This window comes from Alternaria triticimaculans (genome assembly GCF_023758025.1).
Source record: "Alternaria triticimaculans strain BMP 0046 chromosome Unknown scaffold_4, whole genome shotgun sequence".
In the NCBI taxonomy this organism is placed as follows: domain Eukaryota; kingdom Fungi; phylum Ascomycota; class Dothideomycetes; order Pleosporales; family Pleosporaceae; genus Alternaria; species Alternaria triticimaculans.
Window position 1 is genome coordinate 1,427,663 of NW_026055961.1, and position 16,688 is coordinate 1,444,350.

Consider the following 16,688-nt stretch of genomic DNA (forward strand, 5'->3'; position numbering starts at 1 on the left):
ACTGTCTGACAAAAGGATAATGGTACGGACGCGACGCGACGCAAACCTTGCAGAGGCTGTTGAGAAAGGCCGGCTCACATGTCTTCAACTTTGCGCAACGCTGCATACCACCCTACCTCGAGAACTGCGAGACATGGTGTACAGCGAGATCATCGGCCCATTCTACCGCGAGATCGTCACCGGACACAGGGACTGGAGAAAAGACGTCATTCAAAGCACAAAAATGGATTTTGTCAACCAAGGGATACGAGGCCTCAAGTCAACTGACCAGCGCGGTCTGAAATGGTGGCTCGACAGCTACATGGGCCGCGAAGTAGCCACCGAGATAGTCGAGCACTGGTACCGCAGTTAGTAATATCCATGTACGAACTGTATGTGAGACAAATACTGACTTCGTACACTCATCTTTAGGTCGAACCTTCTGCTTCAGTCACCGTCGGTTGAACCTGATCCCCGATTTCTTGGAACGCGACGTTTTCTCCAAAGGCCTCAAACCAGGCCTTATCATCCAGCACATGCACGTTCACGTGGCCGAATACCAAACCAAGACTGATTACTTCGATGAGCTAAGAGATACACTCGGCAAGATCGAGAACAAGGATGTCAACTTGCACATACGTCTTATCCACAGGACTAGCATGTCGGCTCGACGGCTGCAACTAGAGAAACTGGGTCCTGTTGTTTACCAGCTAAGAAGGGAAGGGCTGAGTCGCGTTACTGTACAGAGTGCGGGTTGTTGCAAGGACTTCACGTCGCTGTTTGATGGGGAAGAAGGGCTGTTCATGGTTTGCCTGGTATGTTTCTGAAATGTCCGGTTTGATGTCCTCTAATGTTGTGGCAGGAAAAATGGGCGTTGACGGAAAATCCCAACATCTGAACAATTGCTGGGCTCGCGTGCATTGTGCGCTGTATGTACTCGGAGAGGGTATAAGGGTCTCTATTAAAGAATTGTTAGGCAGGCAAAACTTTGAGTAGCTTTATTGAAGGAAAGCTATGCATGATTTCATAACTCCTACGACTTGAAATATGTCTGCTGCAGCCTCGGTTGGCTGATACCCAGGTACGCGTCCGGACTAGCGTTGTGTTCCTTCGCGTCTTGTTGCCTGCATATTAATGACTCCGCCACATTCATCTTCTCGTCTTTAGGATAAGAGGCGCTTGCGCCCCTACAACTGAAGATGATAATTAATTGCATCTTATACTTACCAGATTCCAATAACTTCGCATGGGACTAACCGTCTATTTCCGTGGCCACTAATCCGCAATGAAGATCGGCCATTATGACTCTTCACACGCACTGACGCGGAAGATGTATGTTATACAGTCCAAGCCTCATGCGAAGTAAGAGGCGACTAATTGCATGTAGAAAATATCGATGTCGGGAACCTGATCGACAACCTGATCCAGTCGAGTACGTTACACCCACATCATGTAATAAACATACTTCTGATCGAACAACAACAGCACAGCCCGCTTACTCGCATGCTACGAGCGATATCGCAAATCTCAGCTCCACTTCTGTACAGCTTTCCGCGCAGCCCTTCCTCGCGAAGTGAGGGACATGGTCTACGACCATCTCATTCCTCCCCGCAGGCGACATTACGTTGTTGATTGTCGTGAGGTAGATACCGGAATACGCTCAAGTCGATTTTTCCACCACTATCACGGTGGCCGATCTTTCTTCGACGCTCAACCGCCTTTACCTGACGACCCTACCATGCGTCGCGATACTTGGAGGTACGCCGAGTACACGGGTGAAGCAGTGGCAAAAGAGATAGCGGAGCACTGGTACCGCACTGGCGGCTTCATAATGTACACCCCGGGTGCTTGCTTGCTAGGGATGTTTCTCACGCAAGATGTCTGGAAAAGAGGAGTGGTGCCTGCACATATCATCCGATACATACGCATTGATCTCAGCTGGGATCAGATTTGGGGTGGCAGCTCGCGTGTTGTAGCTGATCTCGAGAACCTTCTTAGGTTGACTAACAAAGACATGGTAATCATCTTCCAGATAGATCATCATGCAGCTGATGAAGACTATCACCTCGAGCCCCCGCTGTGGCCTGTCCTGAAAAGTTTGTTGGAGGCGTTTGCGCCGAGTATTTATCGCTTGCGCGCTGCTGGGTTTGATAGGGTTAAGGTGTATCAGGGTGTTATTCGTAGGCTTTATGAGAAGTGGCCGTGGGATAGAAGTCATAGGGATATCACGAATTGGTTTGATCTGGAGGAGGATGAGTTTCGGAAGGTGTTTTTGACGGTAGGTCGTGTTGCGCTGATGAAGTTGAGGATGTGTGCTAACGTATGGGCTAGGGGAGTGGAGATAATGAGGAGAGTAAACAACGTATTGCCGATGTCATATTGAAGGGTAGTGGTTGAAGAATGTTGATACTGCTGGAGATGTAGAAGACTGGGTCGAATTCATTGAGAAAGGGAAGGAGATGACAAGAGGTCTTCAAGACACATGTTATAGCTGTAGACTGGCGAAGATTAGGATAATCTTGACTAAACACGTCAGTATCCAGCAGTTTGCTCCACTCTCAAGGAATATTGCATATCTTATGCGCTGACATGATCCATCATGCCATTTGTCCGCCTTTCGAGACCTCCAAGCACGCTAAGATAAGAGCGTCTATGTACGGCGCGTCCTGAAGCATTCTTGACTTACACAGCTGCTTTTCATCTTCCGTTGCATGCTCGTGGAAGTTACAGCGATCTTGTATCTCGTTGCATAATGCATCCATTCCTTTGCCTTTGCTTGCAATCTTGTGGTTGATGCGCACAACTTCTACTAAGAAATCTTGGGGCAGCGGTGTAGCCTCGAGTAGCGCTCGATAAGGGCCCCTGTAGTGGCCCCAATTCAGCGCAGCACTCTTGACGAAGTATTGACAGATGGTAGAAGAAGGAGGTAATTCTTCGAACATGAAAGCGATCGTTTCGGGGTCGGGAGCCAATCCATCTTTCGTAAGGTCGCTGAAGGCGCTGATAACGTCATTGCGCAGTTTGACGCACTCGTATGCATCCGCAAAGCGATAGAGATGGAAGAGGCTGTTCAAAACATCGTTATTACAGTCGGAGTCAGCATCTGACTTGTTTTGATTTGTCTCTTCCGTCCTGGTACGCGTGTGAGCTGAGACATCAGCGTTCAAAGATCGGGTCATGCGCGCTGCAGGGCTTAATAGAGCTTCCACCTCACTAAGACCTGGAGGCGAACGAGTTATTTGAAGGTAGACCCAAGTCTGAAAAAGGCGGAAGGTCGTCTTAGAGGTCTCGGGAAGATGCAAGACGCCATCTCTGCCTTCTTTGAAGTTGGGTCCGAATGCGCGAGAGAAGTACTCAGAATGCCGGCGGAGGGGGTTCTTGTGAAATGTGAAGGGTGTTTTATTGGCGCCCACAGTCACACGTACCATTTCTTTCCCGAGATCCCTGATCTTGTCAGTAATTGTAAAGACTATGTGAGGGGTTGCTACATGATGCGCGCTTTGGAATTGATTGAGCGAGTACGGCGGAATTTGAGCGGTTGAGAGGCAACGTTGTAAGTTTCGGAGGTCGAGAAACCGATTAAATAAGGCAACGAAGATCGAGATCAAATAATCGTGGTGCGAAGGGGAGGCGCAGTAGTAAGAGGGTTCCACGGCCATGGCATCGTGAATGCGCGGTTCTGTCCTGCAAACGTTCAGTAATTCCCATGCACACCCGCGATTTCACCATGATCAATTCCGCAGCTGCCTGTAAAATATGAGAGATCTAACAGCTTTCATTGATCGTCTAGAGAAGGGGTTGTGGGAGAAGGTCAATCGAGTGCCAAACGCGAACTCACATGACGCGACGCCAACGCCGGCTTATCTCCGCTCCATCGCCGAAGTCCAAGCTCCAAGCTTAGGCGTCACCACCGAGCAGGTGCGCCCACAGCTACAACCGAAGCCGCAGCAGAGTGAGAAGGAGCACTGAGACAGCGGGTGATCGCGCAAACAATGACTACGAGCCCACGATAGCTGAGAGCTACACCCCAAGCCCACCATGGCTTACGACACCTCGAGCGGGTATGCGCCGCCCAGCACAAGCAACATGCAGGAGGACGCCTCGGGCCCCATGTTCAGCATAGAGCGCGTGGCTTTACAATTCACAGTATCTTCCGACTTCGTGGCGGCTGCAGTAGCGAATAATGTCGTCGTCCTGGCTCTGTCCACCGGGCGCATCTTACGCATCGATTTGGACAGTCCTGCAGATATAGACGGTTCGTATAGCAATGCAAACACCACACAAAAGACCTGGACAGCCGCTTATATATCTCAAGATATCGACCTGCCAAAGAAGCCTTCAGAGGTTGGTGTCATCAGACGCCTCTTTCTCGACCCCTCCGCATCCCACCTCATCATAACCACTACCCTCGCCGAAAACTACTACCTCCATACACAATCCCGGACACCGAAGGCGTTGTCACGGCTGAAGGGCGTTGTCATAGAGAGTATCTCGTGGAATCCCTCGCAGCCCACTGCTTCGACGCGCGAGATACTCGTGGGAGCATCAGACGGCAACGTTTACGAAGTGTACATCGAGCCGTCATCCGAGTTCTACAGGAGGGAGGAGAGGGTAACGTAGCTGCCACGGATAGCGCTTAAAATATCTTGCTAACTTTTTACTAGTATGTATCCCCAATTCTATACTTTGGCAACGCGGTTCTAAGACATCTTATTATTCGTACTAACAGCTTGATAGATACTTGAAGAGCGTATACCGGACGAACGATGGCCCTATTACTGGGCTGTGGACGGATACGGTGCCCGGGAGAACGGATCTGCGGCGCATCATCGTCGCGACACCTTCGACTTTCCTACATTTCGCTGGCAAAGTCGGACGCCAGGGATCAGAAGGAAGCGGATCTATATTCTCGAAGCTGTTCGAGAGCGAATCTGCGACCGTACATGAGGTCTCCAATGTCGCCCCCACGGCAGCCTCGCTGCTTGCTATCTCCCCGGAGCACAACGACAGCCCAAACCGCGAGGACTCCAACGCCGAGAGGATCTTCGGCTGGCTTACATCACAAGGCGTTTTGCATGGGAAGCTGTATCTATCACAGGATACTTCTGAGCTTGGCGGCAAAGTTCTTGGAGACTCAAAGATGCTGCCTAGATCACAGGTGCCGCCTTCACAAACCGCTAGCGGGCGCACACGACGGACACAAGATCCTGTCAGTTCGATGATATTGAGCCAGTGGCATATTCTCCAGCTAGTCGAAGGCCGAGTCGTAGCTATCAACCGCCTCGACGATACTATTGTCCATGACCAAGTTGTGCTGGAGCCCGGACAAAGTGCGCTTGGTCTGGTAGCTGACTGGAAGAGGAATACTTACTGGCTCTTCACGAGCCAGGAGATCTTCGAGATCGTTGTCGAAGACGAGAGTCGCGACGTTTGGAAGATCATGCTCCGAGCACAACAATTCGAGGCTGCATCGCAGTACGCCAAAACACCAGCGCAGAAGGATGCAGTGGCAACGGCATCTGGTGACTACCTTGTTGGCAAGAGCCAGTGGATGGAGGCTGCGACTGTTTACGGACGAAGCACGAAGCCGTTTGAGCAAGTCGCGCTGACGTTCATCGACAATGGCGAGCAGGACGCGCTACGGAAGTACCTGGTGACGAAACTGTCCACATTGAAGAAGTCATCGATAATGCAACGGACTATGGTCGCTACTTGGTTGATTGAACTATACATGGCCAAGCTCAATACTCTCGATGACACCATTACCACGAAAGCAGAACTCTCGGAGAGCATGAACACCGCCGAGACTCATGATCAACTATCAGTCATCCGGAAAGAGTATCAAGACTTTGTAACCAAGTACAAGGCTGATCTTGACCGTAAGACTGTATACGAGATCATCAGCAGTCACGGTCGAGAGGAAGAGCTGCTCTACTTTGCTACTGTGGTCAACGATTACAACTACGTACTCTCGTACTGGGTGCAGCGTGAGCGTTGGCAAGAATCTCTGGACGTCCTCAAGAAGCAGACAGATCCCGAGATCTTCTACAAGTACAGCTCTGTGCTCATGGCCCACGTACCAGTCGAGCTCGTCGATGTGATGATGCGACACTCGAACTTCGACGCGCAGAAGCTCATCCCCGCATTCCTCAACTACAACAACCACACCAAGGCCACGCTGAACCAGAACCAAGCAGTCCGCTACCTTCTCTTCGAGATCAACCAACACAACTCAACCGACGCCGCCATCCACAACACCCTTATCTCCATCTACGCCTCCCACCCCACAACCGACGAATCCGCCCTCCTCGCCTACCTCGAAGGCCAATCTCTCGCTCACGAGCAAAACTACGACGCCGACTTTGCCCTCCGCCTCTGCATCCAACACAAGCGCGTCCAATCCTGCGTACACATCTACAGCTCCATGCAACAATACGCGCAAGCTGTCGACCTCGCCCTAAAATACGACGAAATAGACCTCGCCTCGAGCGTCGCCGACCGCTCCAACACCTCCCCTGTTCTCCGCAAAAAACTCTGGCTCGCCATCGCCAAAAAGGTTATCTCGCAATCCAGTGGCATCAAAACCGCCATCGAGTTCCTGCGCCGCGTCGACCTCCTCCGCATCGAAGACCTCATCCCCTTCTTCCCGGACTTCGTCGTCATCGACGATTTCAAAGAGGAAATCTGCGCCGCCCTCGAAGACTACAGCCACAAGATTGATGGCTTGAAGCAGGAGATGGATGATAGTGAGGCGACGGCTACGCATATCAAGTCGGATATCAAGGCGCTGGAGCAGCGGTATGCGATTGTGGAACCCGGGGAGAGGTGCTATGTGTGTGGGCTGCCGTTGTTGGCGAGGCAGTTCTTTGTTTTCCCGTGCCAGCATGCTTTTCATAGCGATTGTCTTGCGAAGAGGGTGGTGGAGCTGGCGGGGATTGCGAGGGGAAAGCGCATTGCGGAGTTGCAGGCGGAGGTGCAGAGGGGGGTTAAGGTGGGGAAGGGGAGGGAGAGGGCGATTAGGGAGTTGGATGCTTTGGTTGGGAGCAGTTGGTGAGTCTTCCCTTGTGCTGCCACCTCAATTCAGGGAAAAACTGAAAAGGTCAGGAGCATACATCGACGTCAGGGCACCTACTTTGCAGGTTTCCACGTTGATGTAGGCTGCAGGCCTGTTCAGCTTTTTCCTTGTATGAGGTGCTGTTTTCTTCTTTGCTGTGCTAACAACGTGTTTTAGTGTGCTATGCGGGGAACTTGCCGTTAAGCTCGTCGACGAACCCTTTATCACCGCTAAAGACGACAAGGACGAATGGGCTGTTTGATGGAAAACCCGACCACCCAGAAGCCTACGTTGACCCTGGGCCACCTACTCTGCATGTTTTTAGCTCGATGTAGGCTCCAGGGTCTTCAGGATATGCCTAGGCAGACGTGTAGCTTGAAGGAATCATCATTAGCCTGAAATCATACAATGAAATCATATTGTACATTTTACTTTGAATTGCATCTCTATAAGCCCCCGCCCTTGCATGTGATGGTATACAAATTTTAGTAGTGCCGTACAATAAAACGGAGCTGATGATGTGATTCCCCCGTTGTCTGCCACCCCGGAGACGCCGTAGCGCTGATGCAAGAACTAAGAAGAAAGGAAGAATAAGACGCGACAATAAAAGAGGATTAGACGGATAACTCAGACGAACGCCAGGTGATAATGCTTCCAAGACTGTGGGCCTTCGCCATGGAACGACAAGCGATAGCGCTACTCATCCTCATCGTCGTCCATGGCGGTGTCACCATTAGCTTTCGGGGCGGCGATAGCGTCATCGTCTTCATCCTCATCGTCGACGACGCGGGCTTTGCGGGGACGAGGCGCTGAAGCTGCAACACCTTCGTCGTCGCTGCCAGCCGTGCCATCAGCCTTGTCTCCGTCTTCAGCGGGCGCGGCGCCATCCTCGTCGCTCTCATCGTCGATGAACTCCGCAGACTTGTATTTACCGACTGGTTCGCTCTTGCGGGCGAGCTTCCTCTTCTTCTTCTCGCGGGGCCGCTCTTCGTCGGACAGGTCCTCGGTGCCACTGGCTGTCGTCCGTCTGCGTCTTGAGCGTGGCTCGTCGTCGTCGGAAGGCAGGCCGTCGGTGTCGGAGTCGGCGTCCTTCTTCTTGCGCTTCGGGCCCTTGGGTCCACGTGCTTTACGCTCTGCTTTGCGGACTTCCTTGTCTTCGTCCTCTTCCATGCGGCGACGCTCTTCTTCGTTGCGCTTCTCCATGAGTTCGCGGTCGCGCTGGAGGAGGCGCTGTTGCTCTTCTGCGTACTTGCGCTTCTTCTCTAGGGCCTCTGCTTCTGCGCGTGCCTTTTCTTCCTCGCGGCGGCGCACTTCGGCTTCGCGGATGCGGCGCGCTTGGTCGAGCTTGGTCGCGTTTTCGCCTTCGTAGGCGGCTTGCTTCTCGCGGGTACGCTCGAGTTGCTTGACCATGGTGTTGCGACCCATGTTTGCACGAGCGGTGATGTCGGCACGTGGGAAGGGCGGGTTCTCCTCCTTGGTGAGCTTCTCAAGTGTTTCAATCGCCTCGTTGAGACCTGTTACGGCTTGGTCGACGTCTTCGAGCGTGCGCTGTTGTTCGGTGAGCTGGTAGATTCGGGTGGCGATCTGGAACTGGACGAAGGCGACGTTGAACTGAGAGTTGAGGTCTGCAGGAGCGGCCGCGAGCGCTTGCTTTGAGTAGTCAAGAGCAGTGCGGAATCCGGCGATGCTGTTTTCATGCTTGGCTCGAAGATACCAGGTTCGTCCTAAACAAGCCAGGATCTTTGGGTCGTTGTGTCTGTTCCGGGATAGGGCTGCTTCATACTTGGATGTGTTAGCAAAAGGTTAACAATGTAGTGAGGGTTATGCGCTTACGTTTTCAATTGCTCGCGCATACTGCTTGATCTCGCAATACGTGTGTCCCAAGTTGACAAAGACACTGTGATCCTTGAGTGTTTCTCTGACCTTTGAGAAGATCTGCAGGGCTGTGGAGTAGTCCTTCTTGTCTTCTACTAGCGCGATGGCAATACCCTGAGCAGCATACGCATTCTTCGGATCGAGTTGAAGCACCTTGTCGAAGAACTCCACAGCTCGTTCGTAGCTCTTCCGACGCTTCTCTTTATCCTGTTCCGAACTTCGTGGCATCTCGCGCGCGATAGCAAGATGGATGTTGCCCATGCCCATTAGCGAATAGCGATCATGCTTGTCCGACTTCTGCAGAGTGTGTTTGTATAGTCGCTGCTCGTCGTCCGCTGCGAAGTTGGAGGTCTTCTTCTTCGACTTGTTGACATACCACCCGTACAAGGCTCGCACCTCAACATTGTCCTCGTTCTCTTTGAAGAGATCTTTCATCGCTCTGGGCCCCTCGTCTTGTGGGTTCTCCCTCAACGCAATGTAGGTAAGACGAATGCGCGCATCAACGTAATCGGGGTGTCGCTGAAGCAGACTGTTGTAGACCTTCTTTGCCTCCTCCGCTTGGCCCTCGGCTTCGTAAGTTCGGGCAAGGTTGAAACTGATCGAGGTAACGAGTGCGTCCGTATCGATTGTGTCGTCGCGGTTCTCGGCGTTTACGCAGGCGTTGAGAGCTACCTGGAAAAGTTCCTGAGCTCGCACGTAACGCTCGGCCTGGAAGTGGAAGCAGCCCATGTTGTTGAGCAGTTGTGGCGGTAGGAGTTGGCGGAGTGCAGCTGTGAGTTCAGCACCTTCCTCGACGCCCTCTGGATAGTCTTCCTCAGGGATGGCTTCAATCTCCATTTGCTCCACTTCTTCCAGACACTTCAAGCTCTTTTCGGGATGATCGGTCTCGTAAAGTCGAGCCAGGTTGAGCAAAACCGACTGGTCAGGGACGACCTTCTTCTTGGGATCCTTCCATGCGCTCTGTACGCTCTCGAGATATTTTAATGCCTTTTTCAACTCAGCGGATTTATCCTCGGTGGACTTGTTGTTCTGAGCGGTGAAAACATCTTCAGCAAATAGAGTACCCAGTAATGTCTGGGCTTCGACGTTGGGCGATTGCTGGAGGATCTTCTCAAGGCGGAATTTGGCGCCGTCGTAGTTGTTCATCAGGACGTTCATCTGGGCCAGTCCGAATTTGGCTGGTATGAAACCCCGCTCCTCGCCTCCACGGGCCTGATCAGACTTCTGGTAGTACTCGGCGGCAAGTGAAGTGTTGTCCTGTTGATGCGCGACCTTGGCTCGTAGGTACCAACCATCGCTGGCTATGGCGTTGGTGTCGGTGAGTTCGATGGCGCGTTTCGCGACATCTTCGGTTTTGGCGACATCTCTCCTCAGGGCAAGGTAGCTACCGACTGTGGCACAACTCAGGGGGTACTGGTTGTCGATCTTCAAGGCGGGCTGAATGTATTCACCAGTCGCCTTCTTGATGAGTGCGGCGAACTTGGGGTCGGAGGTGGAAAGGTTGGCGGTCTGCTGGAAGTTGTAGATGCCCAGTAGAATCAAGGCAATCTTGGAACTTGGGTTGAGTTCGAGAGATCTCTGCCAGGCGCTGGCAGCCTCGTCCTTGTGGCCAAGTTGCCAGAAACAGCAGCCGATACCGATGCGTGGATCTGGATCGAGGAGGTCCGGCGAGCTCTCGAGGATGTTTTGGTATCCCTTCAAGGCTTCTGCCCACTTTCCCATGGAGTAGTGGACGCGGGCCTTGCCCATCTTAGCCATGAGGTTCCTGCCGCCAGATGCCCTCAGCGCGTCCTCGAAACATTTGGCAGCCTGCTTGAGCGTCTCCATGCGCTCGGGGCTGACAGTGGAGCCGGCCGCAGTCGCCGGGCCCTGGAGTGAGGCCCTGAGAAGGTATAGGACACCGCGAGCGAGGAACAGCGGGGGGTGCGAGGGACTGATACGGGAGGCATCGTTGAGTACGCCAGTGGCCGACTGGATCCAGTACTCTTTGAGTTTCACGTCCGAATCTGCGTTTTCTGGACGTGTTAGTTATGGTATACACGTAGAGATTCCGATGACATACGAGGTCTAACGCGCGGTGCCTCGCGACACTTGAGCAGGTACAGCCAGCAGAGGCCGTTGAGGATGCTGAGCCTGTCTTCGCCGCGCGCGCGGTTGAAGACTTGGGTGGCCTGTCGCAGCACGTCTATGGCCGTCTCTATCCTCTTGCGCTTCGCATAGGCGACGGCGACCTGGACCCACGTCGACGTCGCGCTCTTCTCGGCCTCTAGGATGTCGCACAGCTCGGTTGGGTCGTCCTGGATCTGCTCGTCTAGGGGAATTTCGACATCGAGCTGGCCTCCCTCCTCATCGGCGACGGAGATGGTGATGGAGCTGGGCACGTCCGAGTAGCGCGGCGGTGGGAACATGCTGCCAGCGCCGTTCACGCCATTCGCGCCATTCGCGTAAACTGCAGCCATGCTGGGAGAGAAGTCGCGATCGGGGAGATGGGATTCGCGATTGGTTCGGGGACGAGACGGGATCAGCGCGACATAGCAGGTGGGCAGGGCAGAGAGGTAAAGGCGCGAGGCTGAAGGCTGCCTCCGTTGGTGGTTGGATAAAGAATCGCGAGTGAGAGCTTCCAGGGAGCGCGGAACGGCGAAACGTGCGGAATCAATGTCTTGGCGCGTTCATGAGGCGTGACGGCGCGAAGATAACTTTCTTCAATATTTTTGCTGCATGACCATACTGATTTATAATATGTGCCGTTGGTAGAAAGCGCTATATCATTCCACCTGCATCGTATCATGCCCAGGTGCCTTATGTTCATGTTCGGCCATGGCATTCATAGTAGACTCGCGTTGGTGATCCCTGCTGCTACTCCAACACCCCCGAGCTCCCCGCAACAGTACACATGCACCACATGGACACCCAATGACGCGCAATCCTCACTGTTGCGCACCATGCATGCCCAAATAAGCCACGCACGGAACACAACACTGCGCGACGCCTAAGTGCACCATGTCGCGCAATCCGGGCTACTCGCGGGCGGGAGCCAATGGAGGCTATGCTAACGGCAACGGCAGCTACAACGGGGGAGGATATAATGGATACGGCGGCGGCGACGGCAGCTACGACGGCCGACCGAGCGGCGAGCGACCGCGAAGACCAGGCGGATACGGCGGCATGAGCGCGCAGCAGGACGACTACCCACCCCGACCGAGCAATGAGCGCGAGCGACCCCGACGACCCGGTGGCTACGGCGGCCTTGCCCAAGAAGACGAGATGGAGAGGAGGCCCAGCGGCGACCGAGAGCGCAGGGCGGGCGGCTATGGGGGAGGTGGTTTTGCAGGGCGTGACGAGAGCCCGCGCCAGGTCACACGGCCTACCAGCATCGAGCGCAGCCAGGCGAAGCGACGCAGTGGAGAGCGCCAGAATGGGAGCCGCCCCAGGAACGCAAACAATGGACAGGGCAGCCAGGCCATCGAGGAGGTTCTCCAATATATACGGCAGAATTGGGACTTCATGACCAAAGACCAATGCGTTCCCATCGAAGTCGCCTTGAAGCTTATGGACTCAAGTTCGCTCGGTCTGGCAAGCCAAGCTGGTCAGTTTCAGCAGACACACGACCAGCTGCAGAATGCGCTCAAAGGCATCGTCAACGAGCACCACCAGGGTTTCAACAGTTCCATCGGTACCTTCCATCAGATCCAGTCCAGCCTGCAAAGCTCCCAACACCGTGTCAGGACCCTCAAAGGCTCGCTTGTCGCGGCCAAATCATCCCTCTCTACAGCCAAGCCAGAGCTCAGAGAGTTTGCGACCACATCCCAGAACTACGATGAGATGCTACAGATGCTCGACACGATTGAGAAACTACAGCTCGTCCCCGAGCGACTGGAGGCTCGCATATCGGAGAAGCGTTTCTTGACAGCAGTGGACATACTACAAGACGCGCTACGCATGATACGGAAGACTGAGATGGAGAAGATTGGCGCCCTATCAGACTTGCGCACATACCTCAGCAACCAGGAAGTGTCTCTGACCGACATCTTGATCGAAGAACTCCACAGCCATCTCTACCTCAAATCCCCCTACTGCGAAGACAGGTGGAAGGAGTATGCCCAGAACCAAGTCAAGGGCGACCTGTCTCAGCGGGCCCAGACAGATGCGAGGGGTCGGTTGCTTTACTACTTCCTTGATGGTCTTGATACCTCCGAACCAGTATGTATGCCCATCCAGCCATGTACACTACTCACACTTCTAGATGACCGATGACTCCACCCACAACCCCGAAACAGACACCTTTCAGTACATACGGCTGGTCATGGAGGCACTGAACAAGATGAGCCGCCTAGACATGGCAGTAGACACCATCGAGCAACGCCTACCGGTCGAGCTCTTCAAGGTTGTCGACAAGTCTAACAACGAGGTCGCGCAACGGCACCCGAGCATACTGCGAGCCTACTCCGCCAAGAAGAAAGGCAAGGCAAAGACTGAAGTAGAAAACGAGGATGTTCGAACCACTTTGTTGAACGACTTGATGTGGACCCTTTATGCACGGTTCGAAGCGATCGCGGAAAGCCACCGGGTTGTGCATGATGTTGTGGCCGGCATTGTCCGTCGAGAGAACCGAGGTGCATCAAGTGCGACGTTGACCCGCGGCTTCAAAGAGTTGTGGAAACTCTATCAAAGCGAGGTTGGTTATCTACAGTACTACACATGCTGCTCGGCTGACAGAATCTAGATGCGGTCACTGCTTCACGACTATCTTGCTACGGATGGCGAAGCGTCTTACAGAGGCGGTCAAGGCCAGGCATCTACTGGCAGCGCATTCTCCCGCGCTCCTCGGGACCGGAGCAAGCGCATGTTCAAGCTATCCGACGTGGATACAAAAGCGTCTGAGCTTTCCAAAGAGCGAGACGATCTTGAGGTCATCCTGAAGACATCTGTACCCGGACTTGTATCTGACTCAAAGAGACCAGAGGATGTCAACACCAACACGGCTACCAATCTCGATGGCAGTGCGACTGGGCATAAGTTGCTCGTTGAGCCTAGTGTGTTCAACATGGGCATACTATTACCGCCATCACTAGACTTCCTGAACCGGTTGAAGGAGGTTGTACCTTCGAACGCTGACATTAGCATGAGTACTTTGACCTCGTTCTTGGACGATTTCCTCGTCAACGTCTTCCACCCGCAGCTCGATGAGACACTTATCGAGTTATGTTCTCAGACCTTCATCGAGGTTGACTCGTTCAATGAGGACACTCAATGGTCGAAACATTCAAAGAAGCCCATTTTCAAGGTATGTTCTCCATTCGTCATATGCTACTCTTGCTAACTCAACAGGGTACTGCGCAATTCTTCACACTCATCACAGCTTTCTGCAAGATGCTAGATAACCTTCCCCATGACCAAGCGTTCTCCCAACTCATCGTCAATCAAATGGATACATACGCTCAGAAATGCACAGGCTGGTATAAAGCCCTCGTCAGTCGATCACAGGCTACAGCAAGTGGTCGTCTAATGAAGGCTCCCGCCGTCTGGTCGGAGTCCGAAGCAATGGAAGACCTCATCGCCCATCTGGTGCGAATAGACTCGTCCGACCAAGAGAGCTTGAACAAGGCCGTCGAAAGTGAAGTTGCTCTTTTGATCGAAGCAGTCGAAGCCGATGAGCCTCTAGATCAAGCGGACATGATACAGGACAAGAAGAGTATCGTCAGCTTATGTCTGCTGTACACAAGCATGAAGTGGCTGGCTACCAAGACCGCCCAACTTCGGCATATTAGTGATCGTGCCTCTGACCCGATCAACGCTGAGTCGAGTGGCCAAAGGCACAACAGACGATGGACGCAGCTCTCCTCTGCCGATCCCAGACCACAGAGCGCTCACATTTACCTCCCATTGAGCGCAGATACAGCCGCGTAAGTGACTCGATATCCATAAAAGCCGTAACCTACTAATCGACGACCAGTATCTTCGACGCAGTAGTAGGAACCTACCAAGCCCTCAGCACGCGCGTACTTCGCACCCTGCACCTCTCCATCCGATCAACAATCCTGTACTCGCTCAACGCAAGCATCCAGCCCAACATCTACATCGACACTCTACTCAGCGACCCCGACCCCGCTATCCTAGCTCTAAACGCCACCCTCGTCTCCTTCGACACAGAAGTATCAACCTACATACCCACCGCCTCATACGTGCACATCACGCGCGGCCTCGCAACTCTAATGGACACCTACCTCCTCAACCTCTGCACCTCCAAAATCACACGCATGAACACCAACGGCTGCGCGCTCATGCAACTCAACATCCTCGTCCTGCAGCAGAACCTCAAGAACATCGAAGACGGCGCCACCCTACCCTACGCAGCCCTCTTCTTCGATCTTTTCACCGCAGGCCCAGACGCGATTATCGCTCGTGCCAAAGACTACGGTAAAGGCTTCGGGGTTCCACGCAAAGTGTTTGGTGAAGAGGAAGTGAAGAGGTTGTTGCAGATGACGTATGAAGAGAAGTTGAATGCGGAGAATAGGGAGGCTAGTGTGCAGGCGAAGAGGGCGTTGGATGCGCAGTTGTTGGAGATTAGTGAGTTTATGTATTAGAGATGCGCAAGTTCTTGTTCTTCTGAACCACTCTTGCCAGGAAAGGCTGTTGTAGCTGTAGTATCACCTTAGCTATAGTGGCGAATTCAAACATGACATTTATCTTCAGCCCCGGCACAGCAATAGATCTGACATGCAGCATGTCAGCACGTTTTTGGAACGCGTGCAGCATCATACACAGCCAAGACGGCGCCCGGGGCCGTACCCACTCCAAATCGTTGCAATAGAATCATCAGGAGCGCGAATACAAAAAGATGCGCCTGGGGTTATGCAAGCCCGCTGAGTCGCTTAGATCTACGCCCCTGTCATCTTCGGCGACGTTGTACGCGCACGGACGCCGCCTCGTGCGACGTCGCCGAACTGCTCATAAGGCTGGCCCAGTCATAGGGCTTCAGCTACGCCGCGGAACAGCGCGTTTTGCTGACATGATGTGTTATGATGGTTTTGTGGAAGGCTTTCACCGCTTCGTTGTCGGGATGGGTGTGCGGGCTTGCGGAGCTGTTCTGCAAGAAGTGCAACGCTGCAGGTGCCTAGGTGCTTGCTGGACCGATTCCATAGTCACAGGAAAGAACTGGAGTAGGTAGCAGTAGGCATGATACTACGCCGCACCGCACTGCAAGGAGACCTTCCAATAAGACCCCGAATCCGGCGTCTAATACTCAAACATACTGCATCCTGCATCCCAATCTTGCACGAGCGAATCACAAACACAACACCCACATACCATCTATCTCGCCTCTGCACGCCACGCTTTCATCACCCACACTCGCTTAGAACCGTTCGATACAGGCGTGCAGATACCCGTTGGCAGACAGCGTTCAGCCACAGGATTATGCTGATCTCATCTTGAGATGGTGTAAGGGTGTTTCCGGAATGAGGTGTGCGTGCATGTAAGGTAGTAGATCGAGGCGCGGCATATCGCAGATTTCAGGCCACCCCTTGCGGTGACCTGGATTGATTGTTGTCGCCGATGACAGTTTGTGATATCGGACCGTCGGGGTCTTCGCAGCGGGCCGTGGGTTGTCGGGGTTTGGGGCGTGAGTGTATCGGGGGGCAGACGCATGTTATATGCTTGCGGGCTGCCCTTTCTTTGTTGGATTGTACTTGGCTAGCTCTTACGGATTTCGTGCGCAATAAGTGTACCTTCACTTAGCTTCCACACCCAAAACAAAGGTATCACGGGGCATTGATCAGGT

The 16,688-nt window shown here is 53.4% G+C and overlaps 5 protein-coding genes across 5 annotated transcripts; 3 read left to right on the forward strand and 2 right to left on the reverse strand.

Annotated features, from left to right (window-relative positions):
• Positions 1–133: 133 nt before the first annotated feature.
• Positions 134–806, forward strand: J4E78_004050 (uncharacterized protein; the record flags this gene model as incomplete). Its single annotated transcript, XM_049364682.1, has 2 exons — positions 134–347; positions 412–806. The coding sequence occupies 2 exons, from the start codon at positions 134–136 to the stop codon at positions 804–806; spliced, it is 609 nt and encodes a 202-aa protein (XP_049223760.1).
• A 1,658-nt stretch (positions 807–2,464) lies between these two features.
• On the reverse strand, positions 2,465–3,158 carry J4E78_004051 (uncharacterized protein; the record flags this gene model as incomplete). Its single annotated transcript, XM_049364683.1, has 2 exons — positions 2,465–2,502; positions 2,666–3,158. The coding sequence occupies 2 exons, from the start codon at positions 3,156–3,158 to the stop codon at positions 2,465–2,467; spliced, it is 531 nt and encodes a 176-aa protein (XP_049223761.1).
• An 859-nt stretch (positions 3,159–4,017) lies between these two features.
• J4E78_004052 (uncharacterized protein) lies at positions 4,018–7,295 on the forward strand (the record flags this gene model as incomplete). Its single annotated transcript, XM_049364684.1, has 4 exons — positions 4,018–4,234; positions 4,295–4,595; positions 4,717–7,029; positions 7,211–7,295. The coding sequence occupies 4 exons, from the start codon at positions 4,018–4,020 to the stop codon at positions 7,293–7,295; spliced, it is 2,916 nt and encodes a 971-aa protein (XP_049223762.1).
• Positions 7,296–7,729: 434 nt separating this feature from the next.
• J4E78_004053 (uncharacterized protein) lies at positions 7,730–11,367 on the reverse strand (the record flags this gene model as incomplete). Its single annotated transcript, XM_049364685.1, has 3 exons — positions 7,730–8,815; positions 8,867–10,923; positions 10,971–11,367. 3 exons carry the CDS (start codon positions 11,365–11,367, stop codon positions 7,730–7,732), a joined length of 3,540 nt encoding a protein of 1,179 aa, XP_049223763.1.
• A 541-nt stretch (positions 11,368–11,908) lies between these two features.
• J4E78_004054 (uncharacterized protein) lies at positions 11,909–15,492 on the forward strand (the record flags this gene model as incomplete). Its single annotated transcript, XM_049364686.1, has 5 exons — positions 11,909–13,108; positions 13,152–13,583; positions 13,632–14,192; positions 14,237–14,811; positions 14,862–15,492. 5 exons carry the CDS (start codon positions 11,909–11,911, stop codon positions 15,490–15,492), a joined length of 3,399 nt encoding a protein of 1,132 aa, XP_049223764.1.
• Between the last annotated feature and the right edge of the window lie 1,196 nt (positions 15,493–16,688).